At 36.3% G+C, this 24,883-nt stretch overlaps 4 protein-coding genes, 1 long non-coding RNA gene and 1 pseudogene across 7 annotated transcripts; 2 read left to right on the top strand and 4 right to left on the bottom strand.

Moving 5' to 3' along the window:
* Positions 1–578: 578 nt before the first annotated feature.
* On the bottom strand, positions 579–3,338 carry LOC104725408 (uncharacterized). Its single transcript, XR_002034149.2, has 5 exons — positions 2,728–3,338; positions 2,304–2,533; positions 1,816–1,892; positions 1,406–1,465; positions 579–812 (listed from the first exon to the last, which is right to left on the bottom strand). It is a non-coding gene; the product is annotated as an uncharacterized LOC104725408 (long non-coding RNA).
* A 1,240-nt stretch (positions 3,339–4,578) lies between these two features.
* Positions 4,579–11,017, top strand: LOC104725409 (DNA (cytosine-5)-methyltransferase 1). The gene is made up of 12 exons (XM_010444072.3): positions 4,579–4,784; positions 5,010–6,480; positions 6,599–8,126; positions 8,228–8,392; positions 8,505–8,700; positions 8,781–8,892; positions 8,976–9,123; positions 9,206–9,403; positions 9,523–9,801; positions 9,910–10,071; positions 10,187–10,405; positions 10,586–11,017. The coding sequence occupies exons 2-12, from the start codon at positions 5,021–5,023 to the stop codon at positions 10,733–10,735; spliced, it is 4,617 nt and encodes a 1,538-aa protein (XP_010442374.2). The 5' UTR covers positions 4,579–4,784; positions 5,010–5,020; the 3' UTR covers positions 10,736–11,017.
* A 121-nt stretch (positions 11,018–11,138) lies between these two features.
* LOC104725410 (uncharacterized) lies at positions 11,139–12,037 on the bottom strand. The gene is made up of 2 exons (XM_010444074.3): positions 11,789–12,037; positions 11,139–11,683 (listed from the first exon to the last, which is right to left on the bottom strand). Exons 1-2 carry the CDS (start codon positions 11,882–11,884, stop codon positions 11,225–11,227), a joined length of 555 nt encoding a protein of 184 aa, XP_010442376.2. The 5' UTR covers positions 11,885–12,037; the 3' UTR covers positions 11,139–11,224.
* Positions 12,038–13,900: 1,863 nt separating this feature from the next.
* Positions 13,901–16,054, bottom strand: LOC104725411 (putative pectinesterase/pectinesterase inhibitor 58). Its single transcript, XM_087471033.1, has 3 exons — positions 15,189–16,054; positions 14,725–15,093; positions 13,901–14,655 (listed from the first exon to the last, which is right to left on the bottom strand). Exons 1-3 carry the CDS (start codon positions 16,018–16,020, stop codon positions 13,964–13,966), a joined length of 1,893 nt encoding a protein of 630 aa, XP_087327159.1. The 5' UTR covers positions 16,021–16,054; the 3' UTR covers positions 13,901–13,963.
* Positions 16,055–16,151: 97 nt separating this feature from the next.
* Positions 16,152–20,645, bottom strand: LOC104725413 (sucrose synthase 2-like; annotated as a pseudogene). Its single transcript, XR_015570515.1, has 15 exons — positions 20,063–20,645; positions 19,824–19,956; positions 19,579–19,730; positions 19,306–19,498; positions 19,091–19,209; positions 18,767–18,983; positions 18,587–18,682; positions 18,313–18,486; positions 18,022–18,138; positions 17,755–17,927; positions 17,441–17,665; positions 16,990–17,300; positions 16,661–16,905; positions 16,436–16,574; positions 16,152–16,351 (listed from the first exon to the last, which is right to left on the bottom strand). The product of XR_015570515.1 is annotated as a sucrose synthase 2-like (transcript).
* A 291-nt stretch (positions 20,646–20,936) lies between these two features.
* On the top strand, positions 20,937–21,789 carry LOC104725414 (uncharacterized). Of its 2 annotated transcripts, none has more exons than XM_010444077.2 (2): positions 20,937–21,132; positions 21,333–21,789. In XM_010444077.2, the coding sequence occupies exon 2, from the start codon at positions 21,345–21,347 to the stop codon at positions 21,762–21,764; it is 420 nt and encodes a 139-aa protein (XP_010442379.1). In that variant the 5' UTR covers positions 20,937–21,132; positions 21,333–21,344; the 3' UTR covers positions 21,765–21,789. The 2 variants fall into 2 exon arrangements, 1 of the variants encoding a protein (XP_010442379.1); XR_757910.3 differs by having other exon boundaries at positions 20,967–21,132; positions 21,359–21,789.
* Positions 21,790–24,883: the final 3,094 nt, after the last annotated feature.

Raw genomic sequence — 24,883 nt, forward strand, 5'->3', positions numbered from 1 at the left:
CCGAATGCCCAGGCCTAAAATCTTGTTTCACCATTGGTATTATATGTACCGTTTCGGGACCAGCAACCCCGAGGAAGGAGGTCGCTGTTGGTCGGGCGTGAACAACGACAAGTTTGAATTGTGGGTTGGCCTTGAAAGGTATGAAGAAGAGATCGAGAGCCGTCTCGAGTGCATGGTAACTATGTGCTGAATCATCTACTCCTACGACCACCACACGCTGATCACTTCCACTAGCCATTTTCTTGATTTGCTTTGTGATTGTAGAGTTGAGGAAACATACGTAGTGATATCTATTTAAATGAGAAGTGAGCGGGTATGAGTTGAGTGGTCGAGCGCTGTTGCTGGGACCGATACTAACGGGAAGCCTCTTGTTCCAACTAAAACGCGTCTGTTTAAATACTTAACTTCAAGTTGATAACGAGTTTGACCAAATGACCAAGGTGTTTTTTTGTTTTTGTTTGGGGTTTCGTTTGCTATGTGTTTGTTTTTACATGAATAAAAGCGAGAGCTTAATACAACCTAAATAAATTAATCAATATTTCATCCGTTCCATTTAAAATCTTATTTTTAACATCAAATAATAAAAAAGTTTCTTAAATCCCTATTATAGTAAAAGAGAAGTACAACTTACACAACGGACAAAAATGCCCCTCACGTCTACAACTAGCAACATCAGTGAGAAGGACAAAAGTGACTTTAGTGTTAGTTCAATCGGATTTTATTAAAAAACAAACCCGAAATTTCAAAATCGGATATACTTGACAAAGGTTGGGCTTTATCTGGTTCCATAGACTTTTATGGGCTCCAAACATCTATAAAGAACATAAAAAACATGTAACAACGACATTAGTTGGATTTCCATATAATAATTTACCTCTATATCACGAATAATTACCCTGAAATTTCGCAAAAAAAACTTATATAAAAGATAGCAATCATAACAGTTTCGTAGATTCCCTAATTCAAATTATGTAAGTAATCTACAATTAATTGCAATAATCTTTACAATATCAATCTCATTATAATTTATAATTACCCTTAAAATCGCAAAAACAAAGCCATTCATTACGCTAAACAATCTCTTCAATATACTAAAAAGATTACCCTTAAAAGGTATCACAAAAACAAAGCCACTCATTACGCTAAACAATCTCTTCAATATACTAAAAAGATATCAATCTCGGTTGCAAATTTGAAAGCTATCCATAACTGTTTTTTATATTCCCTAATTCGAATAATAGAGAGAAAACTATAATTAACACCTATAAACAATAGCTTGACTCACGGTAATTGGATATTTGATGAATATCCCCTAAACTATAGGAACAATATTTTACCTAATTGTTCATAAGTAATACTTTCCTATAAATATAACTGTAGTATCAAAAGGTCCAATACACCATACCTTTAAGCTTCATTCCTCTCTCTTATAGCAGACTTTCTCCAATGGCTGCCAAAATCACTCCTATCACAGATTTGTTAACAATCAAACCATTCAAAACAAAATTCAAGTGAAAATCATTCATTCTTGGTAGCAATATACCGTCTTCTCCGGAGAGACTATCGAAATGGTTTTAGCAGATATTTCTGTAAGTTTTCTCTACTCTACTGCCATTGTTTCATTTGAACTATATTTAGCTGTTTATTTTTTTGAAATTTACTACTATTTAAAAAAAAAACTAGGGTACCCTCATTCATGCAATGGTAAAGAAATCACAGTTTGGAAAATTCCAGAATCGGATAATCACTGGAAACTGGGTAATCATTGAAACTTTTTCATTGACTAAATCATTTGGAAAATTCAGAGTGACGAACCATGTTTACCGTATGACTCTGATCAACACGACCTCCATCGCGCCATGTCCGTGTTGTTTGATGACATCTTCCTGAAACTAGTAGATTTTGCAAACGTTAGTGACGAAGCTGGTTTGAATGAGAACATTTTAGTTGGTAAGTCTGTTTCTTATTCAAATACTTATATAGGGATTTCATTGTAATACTATAATATGAATTTTTATGAACATTGTGGTTTTACAGATATAGTTGGTCAAGTTGTCAATGTCGCCGAGCTGAAGATCTACCAAGTTGACAACAAGGACAAACAGAAAGTTGTTTTCGAACTTAGGGACATACTGTAATTTAACTTAGTACTATTCTTTTGCGAGATATATTATATAATGTTCCTCAAATACATATTTATTTTTCTATATGTAGCGATGACCGTCTATCATGTACACTTTGGGGTGTTCTTGCTGAGAGAATCTTAGCAGCTTGCGCAAATAATAGACAGATTATAAACTAACCTTCATGTTTCTCCCTTCCAAACATAGACTCTATTGTAATATATTGGACTGCAGGAAAGTACATCTCATTTGATTTCCTGCAGTTTTGTGTAAACCAAATTAAGCAACACGTTTAGATTCTTCCAAATAAAACAATGAAACATGTTTTAGGAAAACCACTATTTATCTTACGGATACTATGATGTCTTCATATATATCCTTCGGTTTGATTGTATATTCATCAACATATACTGCATAAAATGTATAATATGTCAAGTAATCATATACAAAATACTGTAAATATATACAATACACGTGTTGTTTTGGCTACACAATTATGTTTTTCAAATATAAGATCGATTTTTTTGATACATAGGGTAAGAGTATAGTCCTATGTAATCGAAACAATATAAAGAAACGCAGCTGAGAATATAAAACAACTTACCAATCCAATTGAATTGATTAATTGATTCGGGAAAGTATGTGGGCGAAACTGAATCAATCAGATTGACACTTTTATCAACCCCATAAACCCACCGAATTGCTTTAGAGTAATTGGTTGTGTAAACATGTCGGATTTAACAGCTCTATGAAAAAGATTTGGAAGACTGGTAGATTTGGGATCTTTGGTTGACCGAATGAAAGATAAAGAGGAAACGATGAAAGATGTTTTCTTTGATCGAAGAAACTGATTAATCGGTTTCCCTAAACAATATCCCTATAAATAAAAGCAATTCAAAATCAAAATCAACTTACCAACCTAATTGAATTGATTAATCGGTTCGAAAAACTCATGGGTCAAAATTGAATTGATTGAGAATTTTATCAACCCCATAAGCACACCGAATTCCTTCGACTAATTGCAGTTTCTCCCCTTTTCGGATTTAACAGTTTTCTCAAAAAGATTTTGTGGAAAGAAGTAGTGAATTTAATTTTCCCAAAAATATTTTCTGGAAAGAAGAAGTAGTGAATTTAATCAAAAAGAGTCAAAACTCACGAAGTAAATTACGGCTCTAAGGTTGATCGAATAGAAAATGGAGATGAAACGATGGTTTGTTTTCTTGGGTAGAAGAAATGAAAAAAAACAATCCATTTTTCAGATATCAGGACAGAGGTTTTTGTTCAAAAAAAAAAAACAGACAGAGGTTAAAAAAAACTTACAAAAAGGTCAACCAAGCCCAAATCGGAAATCTCCAAAAAATTAAACTCATACCCAATTGTTTTAAGTGTAGCAATTAAAAATATAGCCCAATTTCTGTTACTCAAAAATTATAATACATTTTGCAAAACCACAATTAGAAGTCATAAACTACAAATTAATTATATATACTATGATCAGCACATTGGGTGAATACATTACCCATGTATATATGATGCATAGAAAAATAAATACATATTACTATTATGTACATATTAGTATTAATAAACAAAAACTTTTAAAATAATATTCAACTACTCATGTTTTGACAACCCGTTAAGTAAATTATGATTTCATTATATTTATATCATGTCTCATTATATATTTCACTCACCTTTGTTCCTTTTAATAAAATCAAATCTTTTTAAAAAATAGTGTTAAAAATCTCAAATATTGACAAAGAAAAATATAGCTCAATTTTAATCGGGTTTTAACAACAATAGTAAATAGGATGTACAGAAACAGTATAATAAACAGATACTATAACATCTTATTTATTCTTATCCGCTTTAACAACATTAAAATATTTTCCCGCGCTGTAGTGCGGATTCAGTCCTAGTATTGAATAAAACAGAGACTCCCCTAAAACTCTAACCGATTTAAGATTATTTAATAGTATTTTACCAATTTAAGATTATTTAATTTTAAAAATTAATCTGAAGACAATTTATCGTGATAAAATGTTACTGGTTTGAAAAGAAAACATAAAAGTATTATTGGAGGATAGTCTCATTGTTGAAAATTGAAATAAAACTCTCAATATTTATCTTCACTTATCATTTCTACATTATTATTTTTTACATCCCTTCACTTATCATCTAAAATCTTCATTTTTAGAAAGAAAAAAAATCTCTACTTTGTAGCCAAATAAAAAATCTTAACCAAAAACATCAAATTCCTATCATCCCAATTTTCAATACTTTCACTTTGACTGACGGAAAAATAGAAACGCCGTCTAATTTCATATTGAGATAGAAACAAATCTGTAAAATTAGAATTGAATATGGAATATTCGCTAAAAGCTAATAAATCATTTTTTTTATAGCAACCCTAAAATGTGAAAATATATATTTAGGCGCCTTTTTCTGATTTTGTTTCGTTTAAAAAAAATTAGTTTTAGCGCCGTTTATTGCCGCGCGTCGTATCGATCTCGCCTCTCTCTCCCCCTTTTTAACTTTATATTACTATTTCCTCTCAAAAATCAAATCAGTCCTGTCTTCAACCTCTCTCTCTCTCTGATCGACTAGGGTTTCGCGCCTCTCCGGCTGATTTTCGCGTTTCTCCGGCTGATTTCGCTTCTTAACGTAAGTTTATCATGTCATTTTTTCTGAATTTTGTGTTGATTTTGAACTACAGTGATTGTTAAAACCCTAGATTCGGGAAATTTTAGTTGGGGTTTTTTTTTTTTTTTGCGTCGATTTAGCAATGCGGTGTAGTAAACGCTTTGATTACGTATTCTCGTGTGTGAATTATATAGTTCAATTGCGTTATAATGATGTTTTTGTTGGTAAATTTGGTAATGAAATTAGGGCTTTTGAGAATGGTGGAAAATGGGGCTAAGGCTATAAAGAAGGGGAAGAAGAGAGCACTTCCAGAGATTAGCAAGTCAGAGGAAGTCTCGAGGACGAGGAGGCCGAGGCGCGCTGCAGCGTGTACGAATTTCAAGGAGAAATCTGTCCGACTCGATGAGAAATCCGCTACTGTTGAAGTAAAGAGACAGCAGACTGTGGACGAGGAGATTGTCGCGTTAATGCTAACGACTCTGGAGGGTGGTGACATCGAGCCTCGTCCAACTAGGAGGCTGAACGATTTCGTTTTGTTTGATTCGGATGGTGTCTCACAGCCTGTGGAGATGTTGGAGATTAATGACATATTCGTTTCTGGAGCTATCTTACCTTTGGATGTGTGTTCTGACAAGGAGAAAGAGAAGGGTGTGAGGTGTCCATCTTTTGGAAGGGTTGAGCATTGGAGTATTTCTGATTATGAAGATGGTTCCCCTGTCATTTGGATCTCTACGGAGTTGGCGGATTACGATTGTCGTAAACCTGCTGCTAGATACAAGAAGGTTTATGATTATTTCTTTGAGAAAGCGCGTGCTTCAGTGGCTGTGTATAAGAAGTTGTCTAAGTCTTCGGGTGGGGATCCTGATACGAGTCTTGATGAGTTGCTTGCTGCGGTTGCTAGGTCAATGATTGGGAGCAAGTACTTTTCTAGTGGTGCGGCAATCCAAGACTTTGTTATATCTCAGGGAGAGTTTATATATAACCAACTCGCTGGTTTGGATGAGACAGCCAATAAACATGAAACAAGCTATGCTGAGATTCCTGTTCTTGTAGCTCTCAGAGATGAGAGTAATATGGTTGACAAGGCTTTCCAGATGGAAGGAAAACCATCTAATGGGGTTCTGAGGATTGATGGAGTTTCTGAAGTTTCGGAGACCAATGGCTTGACATCGAAGCAACTGGTTGATGGTGTTGATGAGGACAGAAGATATGCTAAACTGTTACAAGATGAAGAGTATAGGAAATCTATGCAGCGGCGGCCCAGGAAAAACAGCAGCTCAGCTTCTGCTTCAAATATGTTCTACATTAAGATCAATGAAGATGAGATTGCCAGTGAATATCCTCTCCCGTCCTACTATAAGAGCACCAAAGAAGAAACTGATGAGCTTCTGCTTTATGATGCTTGGTATGAGCTTCACGTTGATGACCTGCCTCGCAGGATGCTTCACAACTGGGCTCTTTACGACTCTGATTTACGGATGATATCTCTTGAGCTTCTTCCGATGGAACAATGTGATGATATTGATGTCACCATTTTTGGGTCAGGCGTGGTGACTGACGATATGGGACTGTGGTTCTCTCCAGAAGATCCCGACAGTGGTTCCCAGTCACACGATCCTGATGGGATGAGCATATTTCTCAGTCAAATAAAGGGATGGATGATTGAGTATGGGCCGGATGGATATATTTCCATTTATATACGAACAGATATGGCCTGGTAATCTTACTATACTAGTATTTTGTGCTCCATGTTTCTGCGTTGTATTTTTTTCTTCTGTTGCTCCATATTTTGTGCTCCATGTTTTGTGCTCCATGTTTCTGCGTTGTATATGCAGGTATCGTCTTGGGAAGCCGTCTAAGCAGTATGCCCTTTGGTATAAACCTGTTCTGAAAACAGCAACGGTTGGGATACACATTATTACATTGCTCCACCATGAAAGTAGGTTTGGAAAGCTTTCATTAGCAGATGTCATAAAGAGACTGTCTGGGTTTCCGATGAATGATAAAGCTTACATTTCTTCTGATCTCGTGGCTGTTGAGAGATATTTGATTGTCCATGGACAAATTATCATACAGATGTGTGCAAAATATCCCAACAATGATTTAAAAAGGTGTGCATTTGTTGTTGGTCTTGCAAATAAATTGGAGGATAGGCACCACTCAAAATGGATCATCAAGACGAAGAAAATTTTGCAGAAGAAAGAGAATCTGAATCCAAGGGCAGGCATGGCACCTGTGGTATCCAAGAGGAAATCTATGCAAGCAACAACGACACGCCTGGTCAACAGAATTTGGGGAGAGTTTTACTCTAATTACTCTCCAGAGGATTCATTGCAGGCGATTGGTGCAGCAAATGAGGAGTTAGAGGTGGAAGACGAGGGCGAAAATGGGGAGGAAGAGATTGAAGAGGAAGGTGAAAATGAAGATGTCACGGAGGACACTGTAGCAGAACCTGCTGAAGTTCAAAAGCCTCTTGCTCCTAAGAAAATTCGAGCCAGTTCTGGAAAAAGGGAAATACGATGGGATGGCGAGAGTCTAGGAAAAACATCTGCTGGTGAGCCTCTCTATCGACAAGCCCTTATTGGTGGGGAAACAGTGTCTGTAGGTGGTGCTGTCACCTTGGAAGTTGATGATTCAGATGAACTTCCGGCCATCTATTTTGTGGAGTACATGTTCGAAAGTACAGATCACTGCAAAATGTTACATGGTAGGTTCTTACAAAGAGGATGTAAGACAGTTCTGGGGAATGCATCCAACGAGAGGGAACTATTTCTGACCAATGAATGCACGACTGTACAGCTTAAGGACATAAAAGGAATAGTCGGCTTTGAGATTCGATCAAGGCCATGGGGGCATCAGTATAGGAAAGAGAACATCGCTGCAGATAAGCTTGACCGGAATAGAGCATTAGAAAGAAAAGCAAAAGATTTGCCAACAGAATACTACTGCAAAAGCTTGTACTCACCTGAGAGAGGGGGATTCTTTAGTCTTCCACTAAGTGATATTGGTCGCAGTTCTGGGTTCTGCAATTCATGTAAGATAAGGGAGGATGAAGAGGAGAGGTCTGCAATTAAACTAAATGTTTCAAAGACAGGCTTTTTCTCCAATGGGATTGAGTATTCTACTGAGGATTTCGTCTATGTCAACCCTGACTCAATAGATGGATTGAAGGAGGATATCAGAACTGTTTATAAGTCTGGGCGGAACATTGGGTTAAGAGCATATGTTGTTTGCCAATTGTTGGAAATCGTCCCGAAGGAATCTAGAAAGGCTGATTTGGATTCCTTTGATGTGAAAGTTAGAAGGTTTTATAGGCCTGAGGATGTTTCTGCAGATAAGGCCTATGCTTCAGACATCCAAGAAGTAAGAACTATTTCTTATATCTGGTAATGTTTTAATTGGGGAAGGTTTCTTCTCAACTTTATCTTACAATCTTTTTCTCTTTCTTTTTGCAATTTCTTAAGTTGTACTACAGCCAGGAAACATATGTTCTCCGTCCAGGAGATATAGAGCGAAAATGTGAAGTAAGAAAGAAAAATGATATGCCCTTATGCCGCGAATATCCAATATCAGATCATATTTTCTTCTGCGAACTTTTCTTTGATTCCTCCAAAGGTTCTCTCAAGCAGGTATATATCTATTCACTTTAGTTTCTGTCAATAGATTGTGTCTCTAATTAATACGTTATGATTATTGCTCCGATACAGTGTTGAACTGTTTCTCTTAATTGTTTTGTAACAGTTGCCCGCCAATATGAAGCTGAAGTTCTCGACTATTAAGGACGACACACTTCTAAGAAAGAAAAAGGGAAAGGGAGTAGAGAGTGAAACTGAGTCTGGGATTGTCAAGCCTGATGAGCCACCTAAAGAGATGCGTTTGGCTACTCTAGATATATTTGCTGGTTGTGGTGGCCTGTCTCAGGGACTGGAAAAGGCTGGTATGTATTATCTTCAGTCAACTCTTAATCTTCCAAAATGCTTGAATAAGTTGTATTAATATTCATGTTATATGTACAAGGTGTATCTGATACAAAGTGGGCAATTGAGTATGAAGAGCCAGCTGGGCAGGCTTTTAGACAAAATCATCCTGAGTCAACAGTTTTTGTTGACAACTGCAATGTGATTCTTAGGTAAATAGCCAACAAGTTAAATGCTTAATCTGTTTGCGTGGCTATTTCTTGTATTTTGATCAGTTTGTTGAGATTACTCGCAGGGCTATAATGGAGAAAGGTGGAGATCAAGAGGATTGTGTCTCTACTAAGGAGGCCAATGAACTCGCAGCTAAACTTGATGAGGACCAGAAGAGTACTCTGCCAATGCCTGGTCAAGTGGACTTCATCAACGGAGGACCTCCGTGTCAGGTATATATTTCAGATTGTTGCAATACTTGTGTAAAATTTTTGTTGAATAAGTGAAAAGCTCTTAACTTGTGCAATTTGGCAGGGCTTTTCTGGGATGAACAGATTCAACCAAAGCTCCTGGAGTAAAGTTCAATGTGAAATGATATTAGCATTCTTGTCATTTGCTGATTATTTCCGGCCAAGGTATTTTCTTCTGGAAAACGTGAGGACCTTTGTTTCATTCAATAAAGGGCAGACATTTCAGCTTACTTTGGCTTCCCTTCTCGAAATGGGTTACCAGGTAAAATCTTAACGCTATAAAATTGATTGTTCTTTATTAGGCGTTAGTATGCTATGTGGGCAATGGTTTGCAGAATACAGTGATACTAAATTTAACCTCTTTAACATGATGTTATCCAGGTGAGATTTGGTATCCTGGAGGCTGGTGCATATGGAGTATCCCAATCTCGTAAAAGAGCTTTCATCTGGGCAGCTGCGCCCGAAGAAGTTCTCCCAGAATGGCCTGAACCGATGCATGTCTTTGGTGTTCCGAAGTTGAAAATCCCTCTATCCAAAGGCTTATATTATGCTGCTGTTCGTAGTACTGCATTTGGTGCACCTTTCCGCCCGATCACCGTGAGAGACACAATTGGTGATCTTCCACCAGTAGAAAACGGAGAATCCAGGACAAACAAAGAGGTATGACAACACATCAGGAGAAAGTATCTATACATACATATCTGTTAAACACAACAACGTGAACCCATTTGAATTTTTTTTTGTTGGGGAAATTCTTGTGTCTTGCAGTATAAAGCTGAAGCAGTCTCGTGGTTCCAAAAGGAGATAAGAGGGAGCATGATTGCTCTCACTGATCATATATGCAAGGAGATGAATGAAATAAACCTCATTCGATGTAAGACAATCCCAAAGAGGCCAGGTGCTGATTGGCGTGACCTGCCAAATGAAAAGGTCAGTCCTATACATCCTACTACGGCAATTGCTTTGTCAGTTGGACCACTGGAAACTAAAAGAGTTGCCTTTCAAAACTAGAGATCAACCTAATTGCTTTGTTTTACAATTACAGGTAAAGCTATCAACTGGGCAGGTGGTAGAAATGATTCCCTGGTGTCTGCCAAACACAGCTAAGCGCCACAACCAGTGGAAGGGACTCTTTGGGAGACTAGACTGGCAAGGCAATTTTCCGACTTCCATTACCGATCCTCAGCCCATGGGCAAGGTGGGAATGTGCTTCCATCCTGAACAGGACAGAATCCTCACAGTCCGTGAATGCGCCCGATCTCAGGTAAGAAAAATTCTATGTTCCTAGTAGGTCCTCTAACATCAGATAACATTCATTCTTACGAGAATTCAAACCGCTTGCCATATGAAATGATTTTTCGAGCTTTTTTTTTTTTTTTGGGAAATAGAGTTAGTATTATTAGCTTTATCAATATGGTGACACGGTTGTATATGAAAACTGCAGGGGTTTCCGGATAGCTATGAGTTCTCAGGGAACATAATACACAAGCATAGGCAGATTGGGAATGCAGTCCCTCCACCATTGGCGTTTGCTCTTGGTCGTAAGCTCAAAGAAGCCCTACATCTCAAGAAGTCTCTTCAACAACAACCCTAAATGAGATTTAGATTTGGCATGTCCTTTTTAATGATAGTAGTCATTATGATCCTTCTCGTGAATAAAACTCATATAGTTATTGGTGCTGGTACTTTTGGTTAAGAAAAGCCTAGTAAGAAGAGTTTTTGTATATTCTATCTATATTCGGATTGGAAATCTTTATATTGTGTCTCAATTATGTTTGTCAATCAAGCAAGCAATGATGTATGATTGTATATATTTGCTTTGTCAATTGGGTAAAAAAGACTTCATGAAAATTTATAGAAAAGAGAACTTTTTCAATCATATTGCGTCGAAAAAAAGTTGCGTAGTCACACTCTTATGTAACCTATAAAACAATTGGGCCCGTTAGGCCCACAAACCAAATCCAAGCTTTTTCTTGCAAATAAACTATAACCACACCTCCCAAAAAACAAATCTTATTAATTCTCTTTTTTCTTATCCAATAAAAAAATTAATAAAAGGATAATTCTGCAAATTGATGTATAATCACGTGACCAAGTAAATAGGACCGGACATAGAAGATGAAGAAGAGGTAGTGATCCTCTGTTGCCGCTCCATATTAAGCTCCCGTAGACTCAAATACTGATGAACCGCCGACGTCGTAGTCATCGTTCGGTACGGTGTGCTCGAACCGCTCCAGCTCTCCGTCACGTAAACCGGACCAGATATCGAACCGGCTCTAAAGTTCCTAGCTCTAGCAATGTGAACGTCGTCGCTGGTACGATCATCAAACTCATTATTGTTGTCTCCACCGGAGCATCGTGAGATTGGCCATTTCCGACACTTGAAGAAGAACAAAGCGTTCTTGCACCATAACCAACGCTTCTTGTTCTTGTTCTTGTTGTGAAGAGTGGTCCGGATCAAATCGTCTTTCGATATAGGTTTCTGAAGCTTGAACTGAGACGTGTCAATGGAGGACTTGTGCTTCTTTGCTTCTTCCAAAACCTTACAATATATACAAAAAAAAAAAAAGCAGAGTTATATAGCTAGCTCTATATCGAAACCCTAAAAACAAAAAGTGGAAGAAGAAGAAGAAGAAGAGAGAACCACCTGAAAGTAATGGATCTGGGGATCGAAGCCATAATCACTGAAATGTTGAGAATGGAGCATTGGGAAAATTGGAGTTTTGTTGTTTTTGTTAGACATTTGGTTCAAATGAGTTTAGTTTTTTTGGTTTTTTTTTGTAATGTCCCAAAGAGAAAAGGTGTTTTATTGTGTTTTTTGGTTGATTCAATGCTTCTCCACTCTCTTGTCTCTTTCTACCTTCTTTTTCGGTTAGTAGTACACATATCCCAAATACTACTTTCCAAACTACATTACATATTTTAGAAAATAAAGACTCGTAGTTAATAAATCAATAAAACTAGAATTGTATTCTGCAACCGATCACATGGGAATTGTTTCTTATTATAACAAAAAAAAAAAAGACATTTTCGTAACTTTGAAGATATATTATATTTTGCTTTTATATATGATCTAGAAACAGAAAGTAATACTAGTTGTATAGTATTTGTAATTTGAAAATCTCGAGATCCATTGAACATTTAATGGTACCAAGGAATTTGCATGGGTCCTTCTCATCATTTATTTATTCTCACAGACACATTTACTACGTTTACGTATTAACCATAAAGAATTTGAGATGACTTTCACAAAAAGCATACGACTTTTTTACACAAGTCTTTACTCCAAACGAGTGGTTCTTTAAAACAAGGGCTAGATGAAAATTTAGGATGCCAGATAACTTTTACTCCCTCTTTCTCACATAAATTGATGTTTTAGGATTTTCTCTTGTTCCTAAAAAATTGATGTTGTACATTAACAAAAATTAAAATAATTTGTTTACTTTAAGTTTTCTCCACATGACATATTATCTAAAGTTTATATTTTCTTTTTCTACCTAAAAGCAGTTATAAAATAATTTATAAATAAAACTTTAATTTTTTTTTTAATATATGTGAAATTGGCAAAACGTCAATCTATTAGAGACATAGGGAGTAACTAAAAGAGCTTTTTATTCTTTTATTTTCTAAATTATAAAAGATTTGTTTTTAATATATTTTTAGGTACTTAATATTTATGGTTGGTGCCTTGGTGTGGTAGTGGATATGTGGAATCGAGACTTGAGATTGGAGCATACTGGGAAAATTTGGATATTTGTTGTTAAGAAATTGGTTAAAGGGGTAGAGAAAAGGTGTTTTAATATTGCTTGATTCAATGCTCTCTTCTCTTCTTCAGTCTTCTTTACTGATCTCTTGTCTCTTTCTTTCCACCACCTTTTCTGTTAGTCCATTCCCAAATACTTTCAAACTCTATATTTTTATAAGTGGAGACCCGTTAATAAATAAATAAACCTTAGATTCTGCATTTTGTATTCGATCACATGTAAATTATTTTCTTATCATATGGTCCCTCAGAACATTGTCGTAATTTTGACGACTTATTATTATATATATATATACATGACGCATTAGATACATATAATGATAAAACTATAAAATTATTATCCTATTATATAAATTTTGATGTTTCTTATAGGAATTTGATCATGTAGCTACTAGCGGATGTACAACATGTGTGTTAAGTTACTCAATTAGATTTCGATACATATAAAAAGATTATTAATAGAAAAATACACTATAGTTCAAGATGTGGAAAATTATAATTTATAAGATTGTTTCCGCTATCAATTGATTATATATCCACCAAGCCATGCCAAAAAACCATTCAAAAACATCTAAAAACCTTTGTAGTCTCCGATCCATAGAACAATGAAACACTCTTAATCAATAAAAGTATATAAACAAGAGGTCAAAATGTAATTTGTTCTTTTGAACCTAAAGGAGTAGGAATCCAAGTAAGGAACATACTACTAGACAAGAGATGAGAGTAAAAAAACCATCATTGCAATGACAAGAACATAGGCATTATAGATCCATGGACAAGAAAGAGCATATATTGCTTTAACAAGTACAGTTGAGAGTGACTCCCTGTATACGTCAGCCTGGTATGAACTATAATTTCTTAAAAAACTGAATGTATGTAATGGATTATTTTTCATCTTCCGTTACATTTATGTAGATTAATTTACCAAAACTATGAAAAGTTGAAGTTCTTTCTTAGTTGGTCTTAACCAAATACAATGACATGTACAGAAAATTATTTACCTTTAAAATTTTATTATTTAAAACAGAAACTGGAAGATAAAAAATCACAAATTGGAATCTACTGCATACTCCCCATGTAAGGCACACGAGTTGGTGGAATCCACAAGTTACCACGTAAAAACCTAGCAGGAGTGAATCTAAGAGCTTGCTTAGGCGAGAGTTTCTTAATCCCAGGCCACTTAACACGTTGTGATTGATCTGAGCCAAGCCCATTATTCTCATACTCAGCATAGTAAAGCGTATTAAGTGCAAAACTACCATTCCAAGGAAGCCATCCCGCTGGATCAACAACGTCGTCTATGGTTGTTCTCATTATAATGGTTCTTGAGAACTGTTTCCATGGCCTTCCAAGATATGCTTTGTTTATAGATTTCACGGGAATGTACTCCGGTTCTCCGGTAATGTGGCAGTTGTCTAGCACGATCCCGGTTGATTCACGTTCATCGGTCCGGCCTTGGGCTGTGATCATGCAAGACTGACTTTTCATTGGTTTTCTAACCACAATGTTACATTTTTGTAAAACGACTTTCCCATCTCCGAAGATGAAGTCAACAGTGCCAGAGATTGTGCAGTCACGGTAGAATTGACGATGAGAATGGAGGTAGAGTGTGTCTTGGTAACCATCGATTTGGCAGTTGTGGAAGACCGCATAGTCTGCGGAGACTCTTAAGGCCACAGCTTGGTGTCCTTCCGGACCAGCAGTGTTTTCAAACCCGATGTTCTTGGCCGTTAAGTTATCACCGTTGATGGCTGTATCAATCCATAACATATTAGTATGAGTTAAACAGAGTTGGGATTAAAAACAGAGTTGGGACTCACCAACAGTGGCAGTATGGTATGTCTTGACCTTGCCGATGTAATAGTTGAGACTACCAGTGATCTTAGTTTTGGTTGGTCCATCACCGATGAAAGTGACGTGAGTCATCTTCTTGGTGACGTCAACTTTCTCGTTATAGACACCTTGCTTGATGTAGATAACAAATGGCTTTTGGTTGGCTTTAGGGACAACACTCAAGGCCTCATTGATAGTCTTGTACTCACCGCTTCCGTCTTGTGCCACCACCACATTAGGTTTGACAACTCCTTGCTCTGCCATGAGCCGTCGAGTGTTTGGTCCAACCCAACTTGGGATACCGTCCTCCGTGGACAAGAGTTTTCTGGCGTGGTTTCCATGATCTCCAATTAATCCTGTCACCCAAAATGGTAGCATTTTTCGTTTATACTACTAGCGTAAGAGATAGACATGTACTTTTAAGTGTACAAGTAACAAATGAAAATAGTACCTGTGATGTGCTCTCCGAGGAAGCTAGAGATGCTAGTAATCATAGCAAGGGCATTACTAGTGAGTTCTTTGGATGTTTCAAAGATCTTGTGCATGTCTTGTGAAAGGTTAGAGTTAATTTCCTCAAAAGTATCCATGCATGTTTGTTGATAAGCGATGGAACCACTAAGCCAAACACGGAGATCTTCGACGAAGTCCTCAATATGAGTGATTGAGAACCCATGAAAGTTATGAAGACACTTTTCCAGATCGTCTGTAGCATCAGTCATAAGTTTCTCACACAAGTCCAAAGCCCCTTTGGTCTCGTTGTCATTGGCTGCCTTGGCTTTCAGCTCCCCGGAAGCTTTCTTGACGCTATCTTTTATGGATTGGATGGTGATGTTGAAGCCAAGCTTAATGAGTTCGAGAGGCTGAGTGGAGTCAGGAGAAGCTTTCATGAGACTGTTGACACAAGTCTCTTTGTAATCAGTTGGTGCGCAAACTGCTCGGATTGCCTTGGTGGTTGCTTTAATCTGCACAGTGGTGATTTTGTCTGGATTGCTGGTATTTTGTGTTTTTATGATGGCGACAACGATAACCATGACAACGAGTAAGGCCGTGAGAATCCCAGCAATGATGCTTTTCTTCTTTATCAATTCACCTTCCAGCCCCATTTTTTTTTGTTTGGTGGATTCAATTTCAAGAGAACGTAAAGAAAAGAATTTAGTTGGAGGGGCTTCTAACTGTTGCTTAGAGCCCTGTTGTGACTCTGTTTTGGTTAGAAGGAAGGAGAAGAGAAGAGTGGAGTTAATAATATAATGCAGATGCAAAGTGCTATTATTGGGGTAGAGCATGAGGTTATGAATTAATGGGTTTAATTTGTTTCCCAACAGGTTAAGGTTTTTTAGCTGTGGACCGTTATAACTAGGTTTGTGTCTTCACCTCTAAAAATAGTAACCACTATTAGCTTTTAGACACCAACCAGTGAATTATTGTTTTTGATATTAAGAAAACAAACAAAACAACATTAACACAAACAAGTCCAAAATCAAACCACTCAAGGAAACAAAACCCAACAACTTTTATTTTAGATAACACAAACAAAAGCTCTGAAGAGAGTGCAGAAAATGGAATCCAACCATGTCATGCTCAATTCTCATCTGTTGCCAGCGGGATTGAATTGGCCTGCAAACCGAAAAAGAATTATGTAAGTAAAGTAGGTGAAGACATCCAAAACAGAGGAGAAGTAGTAGTGTGAGTTACACTAACCAGATCACGAAACTTCAAAGAGTAAAACATCTCTAGGTAACGTCGTGTTTCTCTCCTTTCGAGCTTAGACACATGTTTCCAGAATGAATAGACTCCAGCCAGTGTAAGCAGCCTCTCTGAGTACTTCTTCCATGTGTACCTATACATGCACAAGCCCTTATAAAATCAGCTAGGTGAAGTGATATAGAGTTCTGTTGTTGAGCCTGTTAAGGAAAATGGGGCAACCTTTCATAGATTCGCTTGAGCCCTCCTTCAGAGATTTTTACCCAATGATTCGGATTGGCGTTGCAGGTCTCAAAGAAGCTGACAAGGGTAGTTGCCACCTGGTCTGGATGATATGGGTCAATGTGGAACCCCGAAACTCCATTCTCGATAATCTCTGCTGGTCCACCATGACAGGTAGCAAACGTTGGGAGCCCACAAGTCATTGATTCCACAACTGTAAGCCCAAATGCTTCATAGAAAGCAGGCTGTGGTGTCAAAAGAGAGATATTAGACAGTGGTCTGTAAACCTAACATAAAGTCCAAGTATATGCGAATTTATCTCATGTTACCTGAACAAAAACACCTTTTGTGTCTGTAAAGCTCACCATTTCGGGCACGGTTCATTTGAGCAGCAATCCACCTGACCTGACCATGTAAACCATACTGCTGGATCAGGCTGTGCATCTTTTGTATCTCAGCCATTTCTTCTCTGTCCCTGGACTGATTCACGTCGATGTAGCCACCAACTATAACAAGATTTGCGAGCTCTCTCAGCTTGCTATTCTTGGCATAGCACTCAACTAGCCCAGTCAAGTTTTTCACCCTGTCAAGTCTTGCCATGGAGAAGATGATTGGCTTTGATTGGTCGCTCAGTAAACCACTACATCAACACAAGAAGATTGAAACATGCAAGCCAATACATATATAATATCATTCATTAAATACAAATTTGAAACTTGCATCACACACTTGGACTAATATTTTGTATTGCTGGATCAGAATTGTTGTGAAAGGACTTACACATGCTCATCATTCTGTTCTGCGCTAAAGAGGAGTTCTTCAATTGACTCATGAAGGGCAGTGAGTCTTCTTTCCTTGTCAGAATATGGAAAGTATATGGTCATATCAGCTCCTGGAGAGACTATGTTAAACTTGGGGTCAAAGACATCGATTCCATGAACAACTCGGTAAAGACCAGGAAGAGTGAAAGCTGTGTGGCTCTCGTATTGCCCAACATTATTCTTGTTGTAACAAAAGCAAAACAGTTTCTGTTGGTATTAAACCACAATTCCAGAGGCAAGAGCATGCAGTTGAATATTGGGTGAAATTTTTACCTTCCCGCAATCTCTTGGTATGTGCTGGTGATGATGAAATCAGCATTATTCATGGCAATTAGATCTGCAGTGAACTGACTTGAAAAATGATACTTATCTTCATGGTTTCTCCAGTAAATGTCAGACTCAGGGTACTTGGTTTTCTCTAAAGCATGAGCAATATTACACGGCATCTCAGATGGTAAAGGAGAGATCAGAACAGAAGTTTACAAGTCTTTAATGAACAAGATTGAATTTAATATTTTTGTTAGTATAAAACTCATCAACCTGTATCACGCCTAGCTTACTAGCTAACAAAGAAGCAACAAGATTTCCGTCACTGTAGTTGCCAATGATGAGATTTGGTACACCCTGCAACTCTGCAGAAATTTCGTTTGATGCATCCTAGTCACATAGACGTAAGTGTTAGCTAATGTACAGCTGAAAAGGATCATCCTACGTCATATGTACAAGTATATTCTTTAGTTCACCCTAACTCTAGCTAACCCCATCTAAATAAAGAAGCAAAAGAAAAATTTCTGAGTTTAAATAGAAATCTGGCTACTAGTAAGTTCTAACCTCTGCAAAAGTCTCCAGGTATGGCCAGACATCAAACCTCGAGATCCACTTGCGAAGAATGCCTTTTTCAGTCCTAAATGGTATACGCAGAATGTGTGCGTGTTCTGTACCACTAACTTTTTCTAACCTCTGGTTGCACGTTGTTCCTTTTGCTTCGGGTATCAACCTTGTTACCTATACAAGCCATCAAGGATACATGAACTTACATTGAAACTTGAATGCCAAAATTTTAAAAAGGAGAAGAACAAAGTAAATAGTCAGTAAGAAAATATACAATGAGAATCTTTGGAATGACATCCAGGCCTTGCTTCTGTATCCTAAGGAGCATTTCATTTTCTAAAGCACGTACTTGATCAAGAATGTACACAACCTGCAAATCTCAACGGTAGAGTATAAGTTGAATCAACAGAAAACCACCAAGTTACCAGAAATGGAAGATTACGACCAAATCTACCTGTCCACCAGTATCAGGCAGACCCAAGACATTGGCTTGGCCAAAGTAACCATGCGGAGACAAAATCACAACATTGAACACCATAGGAATCATTCCAAGAAACGTCTCCAAGACGGAAGGATCAGGTGCCTGGAGTATGTCCAGAAGGAGATGCACCATTTCTGAAACCTTCTGTGCTGTGTCACCCCAACCCCTTTCAAATCCCAGCCCTTGTAGTCTTCACCAATGTACAGTGTCCAAGAAGGAAAAGGGCAACATAATTTGTTAGCGAACAAATAAGGAAAAAGAATATGCAGCGAATGACGAAAGAATGATAGATCTTACTCAAATTCGAATTCAGAGAATGGTGTCGCCAGAGGAAGTTTAGAAAGGAACTCCTCTGCCCTTGCCAAAGCTCCCTGAAGTATGGGGATATTCTGTATTCGATCATTCAACATCATGGGCTGCATTACACAGAGAGAGTACGGATCAGTGTTATATACTACTAATTACACAAAGTTTATGATATAAACTAAGTTCAAGTATAGAAAAATACTAACACGGCCATCATGTTTGTGATTGCGGAGAAACTCAAGCAAAGGCTCCATGCTTTCTTTGTTCCGAAACATAATGGACGAGAGGTGACGGTTAAGGAACTGAACACCATTCCCAATGGATGATGACCGAGTTGGGCGAGGAAATGTGGCATTGAAAGGTTCAAAATCAAGCTCAAGAAGATAATTTCCATTGGCACTGATGAAAAAGGTTGACACTTTAAGCATCTAAGCAGAGAAGTATACACACAAAAACTTTGCACAAAAGGATTTACTTACTGGCCATTAACAAGCTCTTCCTTAAACCTAAGATATTCAGAAACAGTTAAATGATCTACGCTCAGCTCGTACACATTCACACGGACATATTCCCTAACACCAGGTCTGGGACGAATAGCCGTCGCAACAAATGGAGGCAAAACTATGGCTTCCTGGACACGAAAACTTATTGTGTATCACACATCAATAAAGCCTAAACCGAAAGGTATATGAACATAATAACATAGTCATGAGAATGATTCAACCTCTGCAGACTGCAGAACTTTCATGAATGGGCTCTTGTTAAGATCTTCACTTGTTCCATCAACTTTGACAGTCTTAAGGAACTCATCAATCAGCTGGTGGGACTGCAGTATCCCCTTTCCTTGAGCTACATATCTAACGATAACAAACAAAACAATTACTCTTGAGACTCAATCACAACACACATGCAAAGGGTATAATTTTGAGTCTCAGGGAGAGAGAGAGAGGGTAAAGAAGAGACCTGGAGAAAAGAGAGAGGAGCTCATTGCGTTGAGCAGAGATGGCGTCGTGAACCCATTCACGCATCGTCTCGAACCTACCAGTCGGCATGATTTTTTTTTTCTTTTTCTCAGAGGCAAAAACACAAACACTTATAAGGCAAACACAGAAAACACAAAAGGAGAGGACTTTGTTGAAGAAACCACTCCAGCTTATGTATACAAGATCGAAGAAAGAATCCATTATTTGGGTTACTGGTAACTTGGTGAGAAGTGGCGAAGAAAGATCGACACTTGGCGGCAGAGATAACAGAAAACCATGGGCGAGTTTCATTCAACACCACCACACACATGTAACGCTTGATTCGACTTAGAGTGTAACGCCCGTAGTGAGTGGTGGGCCTCCGATACATGGTTGCCACGTTTAAATTCCGAGATCGCTTTAAACGACGAGCTATGGTTTGTTAACACATGTGAAGATGAAGAAGAAGAAGACCCGCCAAAAATGGATCAGTTTCTTTGTTCTTTAATGCCTTTTTCATCTTTTGTTATCTTCACTTTTATACAATGGGGAAAAAATTACTATACTAATTTACTAAAATTTTAATAATTAACTTTTCTATCCATACTATTAGAGCAGTAGTACTAGTACCCATAGAATTATAACCTTATTTTTGTAAAAATTTACATACCAATGCCATTGACAAACATTTATTATTAATCTCTGTAAAAATGTACTTTAAATACTAGACTAATAAAATCTTTTAAATATATTAGTTTCAAAGAAATAATTGATTTTCTCTCTCGTTAGAATTACTAATTAGTTTTTTAAAATTTGTTAACCAATCAAAATTTTAAATATGTATATACAGTATTAATGAACATATTTTATATATTATGAACAAATGCTATAAAAAAAAAAAAAACAAGTGCAAAATAATATTCAAAACAAAAAAAAATACAAATTAGACTCATTTCTCTCAGCCTTAAAAATAGCTTCACGCCGGTTTGTTTCACCGCCGTTGTTCTTCTTCTTCTTCCTCTGCTCTATCTGTCCCAAACTCACAAATCTCCGTCGATTCATTCCTCCCAGGTAAGCTTCTCCACCCAATTTATACTTTCGCATTTGCTTACATTATCCTAACTAAGAGTTCCCCGATTCATAAACCCTACCTGTTCCAATTAATCAAGATTTAAACCAGACCCTTTGGGGATCTTATTGTTGCTGCAACACTTAAATTTCGAATTATCTGTATGTATCTTTGAATCTGAATCTGTATTTGAGTTTTTCAGTGAAAAAGAAAAATGGCTTTTTGCAGTAAGCTAAGCCGACTCGTGAGGCAGAGTGAGAACGCTTCCATGATTGGGTCTATCAGGTCTTTCTCTGCGGAGGCCACTCACCATAGATACCACCAGGAGACTCACAACTTTCTTGAGCCAGAAAGCTATATTGGTAGCTGGGAAGCTCCAAAGGATCCGAAAGACGCAGATAGGAGAGATTATGCAAAGAAAGTTACAGTGTATCGTAATGAGTACATTCATGAGATTGAGATGCTTCGTGTTGAGAAGCAGGCTAAGGATGAGGCTAGGTTGTTGGCTGAACGAGCTGCTAATGAGGAGAGGAGACGGTTGAAGGCTGAGGCTGCTAAGGTTAGGGCTGAGGAACGTAAGATTTTTTTTTGCAGAAACGTTGTTATAAAAACAAAATTGAAATATCTGACGTAATAAAAAAATGTAAAAAAAAACAAAACTGAACTATATCATCATATCAGTAACTTTGATGAAATGAAAATAGAAACAGAAAAAAAAAACATAAAAGGGAAGAAAAAAAAGAAGACAAAAAGTGACAGGCTGGCAAAATTAGTCATTCAGCTTATTTCACTGTCAGGCACATGGCTCTTTTTTTTTAGACTTTCCCTTCTCTTCCCCACAATTCCCTTTTTTATATTCCCACATTTACTATATACATTCAAACTTCACTCATTTTCATTCTCTTGCTTTTTTTTTTTTTTTTTTTTTAATCTTCTCTTGTTTTATATAATACTTTTAACTTCAAAATTTGATATTCTTGGCACAAAAAGTAATATATCTATATATATTTGTTAATATTTTGATGTTTTATACTTAGAGACAAATTACTAAGATGAGATATTAAGTTGATTACAAAAGTAAAATAGAAAAAATTAATAATCAAATAATAATTAGAAATAAGATATTTAAATATGATAATAATTGATTAAAAATAATTGTAATTGGCAGTTTCAGCTGATCAAATATTATCCACAATAATCATCCACATCATAGTTTAAATATTTTCAACGCATATCAACCAAATATTAGACATAATAATTTTCTTTCATCTAAAGCCTATCTATCAGAATCTTTTAACGTCTACATTAGACCAAATACTATTGATGAACACCAATAATATTTTTTTTCAACAGTGGACCGATAGATAATTTATGGGATTAATTACAGAATTGAGGCTTTTTTCTCAAATTCCTATGGGTTTAGGCTTATAGTCCAGATTTACAGAAACAAGCCTTTTTAATCGATCAAAAAGACCAAATCATCCCTCTCTTACAAACAATTTTTTCTCTTTCCCTGCGCAGCCAGCCATTTTTTTAACGATTCTGAAATCTCCGGCCTGACTGGAAGAAGACTTGCCGACCGCCGTGACTGCTATTCGCTTTGCCGGTGAGCCAAGGTCTAGTCAAGGAAGGTTTCACATCTTCCCGTCGGCGAGTTGATTTTTTCTTTCTCTCGTGTAACCTCTGTTTTGAAGGTTTTAAAAACAAAAAAAAAGATTTTAATTGCTCAACGATTACAGATAATAAAATTAGAATTTCAAGCTTTTGTTTTGGGTATGCGACAATGTGTTAACTGGTTAAGATTATGTTATTTCCTCCGAATGAATAGACAAATTTTGTCTTTTCCGATTAATATCTCAGATTCGACTTGTGATTGGAGCCTTGGGTTCACTAGATAGTATCCCTTAGGGTTTAGATTTCTTCATCCAACGAAATAATTGATTGAATCCATTGAATTCACTTCAGGATGATCAAAGATGTTGTGAGAGATTTTATAATTTTCCACCATTGTTAACGGCAGAGAGATTTTTATGTTTGAGAGACCAAAGAATTAGTGTTGAAGTGAAAAAGATGGTGTTGATGGAGTACGAAGGTTTGGGAGAATAAGTGATTGTTTTGATCTAGAGAAGCTTCGGTTTCGACAAAAAAAAAAAACGATGGTGGCTGTCGCGTGTGGAGAGAACGAAGAAGAAGATTGAGAGAGCAAGGGCATAACTGTCATTCTCTATTACCCAAAAAGGCCTAAAATCGAAAGTCCGGGTAATCATATCTTTTCTCAAATTTTGTGGGCCAAAAAAACCTCTTTTCTCTAATAATCCCTAATTTATGTAAAATGATATTTAGTTATTTACATACTAGATTCGGATCAGCACATATGTACGAGGTTGATTTGGTAAACTAAGTTTGCTATAAAGTTTGAAATATATTATATACATACTAGATTTTGTTTCTATAAAATATATGTTTGTATATAGTTTGAAATTATTTTGAAAATGTTAGTTTGTTTAGTTTGTAAAATGTAATAAAATTCAATATATTTGAAAGTAATATGTGACAAATCAATATATATTTAAAACAATTGTAAAAATAGTTTCATACATCATAGTTGAGAGTACTGCTTTTCGATATGTAACATATAATTAGAGGGTTTAACATTTATAACTGAAACTAAAATCGGTTGTTTACATTCATTTTGTGAATGTTAGGTTGAAATAATAACGGTTTCACCATAAAATTTGGATTGATGTGATGGTGGATCCTGATCAAATAAGAACCAAATTAGTGATCGATTAGATTAATTATTATTAAATCCATAAACTATCAAACCGGAAAAACTGCTAAAAGATTAAAAAATTTCGATTGGATGACCTAAAGTGTCAAGCTTGTGAAACCCATCTCAATAGGTTTGTCTGGAAACAAATTTAATATTTTTGGCCCGTAGAAAATTCACTCTACGAAACCACATGAATAATGTATGCATTTGTCTTGCTTGAATATGTAAACCCCGTAGTAACGAGCATTTGAATAAATCATTTTTTCTAATATATAAGATATATTTTCACGGATTGGATAAAAGATTATGACAGAATACTCGTATTTCCTTTATGATATTCTCAAACTCTGTAAAATATTCAAATCTACTTAATTTTTTCCGAAATAATCATCTTAAAGTAAGCACATAACCATTCCGAAGTTGACGCTTACTCAAATTAGTGAAATTTTTAGAACTGAATATAGCTACCAGAAAAAGTTTATATTTTAACTCATTACCCAATTTTTTTACATTATAATGTTTTTATTTTTTGAATTATATGTTTTTATGTTATACCCGCTATAATTAATCATGATATTTGAAATATATAAGTTTATGGAGATTTTGAATATATTACACCCATCCCATCATGAATAGTTTGTCAACAATTTTTTTAATATATTCAAAAATAGAAATATCTATAGAAATATTTTTATTATACATAAAATTTAAATTTAAAATTACTATTTAATTCTTAAATGTGTAAACATCGTTTTCTTTTCTTTTGTTTGATTAATAGAGTTTAAATAACGCACAAATTAAATGTAAATAAAACAGAGAATGTTAATTAATTTTAATTTGTAATTTATGTAAATGATATTTAGTTATTTACATATGCGAAAAAATTTCAGTTTATTTCTCTGCCAAATAATTTTTTATTTGTGTTGGTTTGACCAAAATTATATCCTACATTAGTCAATGTTAAAACTTAACACTCACTT

The sequence above is a fragment of the Camelina sativa genome, chromosome 11, assembly GCF_030686135.1.
Source record: "Camelina sativa cultivar CO46 ecotype springtype chromosome 11, ASM3068613v1".
Taxonomy (NCBI): domain Eukaryota; kingdom Viridiplantae; phylum Streptophyta; class Magnoliopsida; order Brassicales; family Brassicaceae; genus Camelina; species Camelina sativa.

What these genes read in the sequence shown, in the direction of transcription:
- LOC104725414 (XM_010444077.2), top strand. Translation starts at nt 21,345, where the DNA reads ATGGCTTTTTGCAGTAAGCTAAGCCGACTCGTGAGGCAGAGTGAGAAC.
- LOC104725411 (XM_087471033.1), bottom strand. Translation starts at nt 16,020, where the DNA reads ATGCTCTACCCCAATAATAGCACTTTGCATCTGCATTATATTATTAAC. An exon ending in CCTCGGAGAGCACATCACAG is followed by an intron (nt 15,094 to 15,188) that starts GTACTATTTTCA and finishes TTTGGGTGACAG; the next exon opens with GATTAATTGGAGATCATGGA. An exon ending in ATACCATACTGCCACTGTTG is followed by an intron (nt 14,656 to 14,724) that starts GTGAGTCCCAAC and finishes GGATTGATACAG; the next exon opens with CCATCAACGGTGATAACTTA.
- LOC104725410 (XM_010444074.3), bottom strand. Translation starts at nt 11,884, where the DNA reads ATGTCTAACAAAAACAACAAAACTCCAATTTTCCCAATGCTCCATTCT. An exon ending in CCCAGATCCATTACTTTCAG is followed by an intron (nt 11,684 to 11,788) that starts GTGGTTCTCTCT and finishes ATATATTGTAAG; the next exon opens with GTTTTGGAAGAAGCAAAGAA.
- LOC104725409 (XM_010444072.3), top strand. Translation starts at nt 5,021, where the DNA reads ATGGTGGAAAATGGGGCTAAGGCTATAAAGAAGGGGAAGAAGAGAGCA. An exon ending in AATCCAGGACAAACAAAGAG is followed by an intron (nt 9,802 to 9,909) that starts GTATGACAACAC and finishes TGTGTCTTGCAG; the next exon opens with TATAAAGCTGAAGCAGTCTC. An exon ending in GTGAATGCGCCCGATCTCAG is followed by an intron (nt 10,406 to 10,585) that starts GTAAGAAAAATT and finishes TGAAAACTGCAG; the next exon opens with GGGTTTCCGGATAGCTATGA.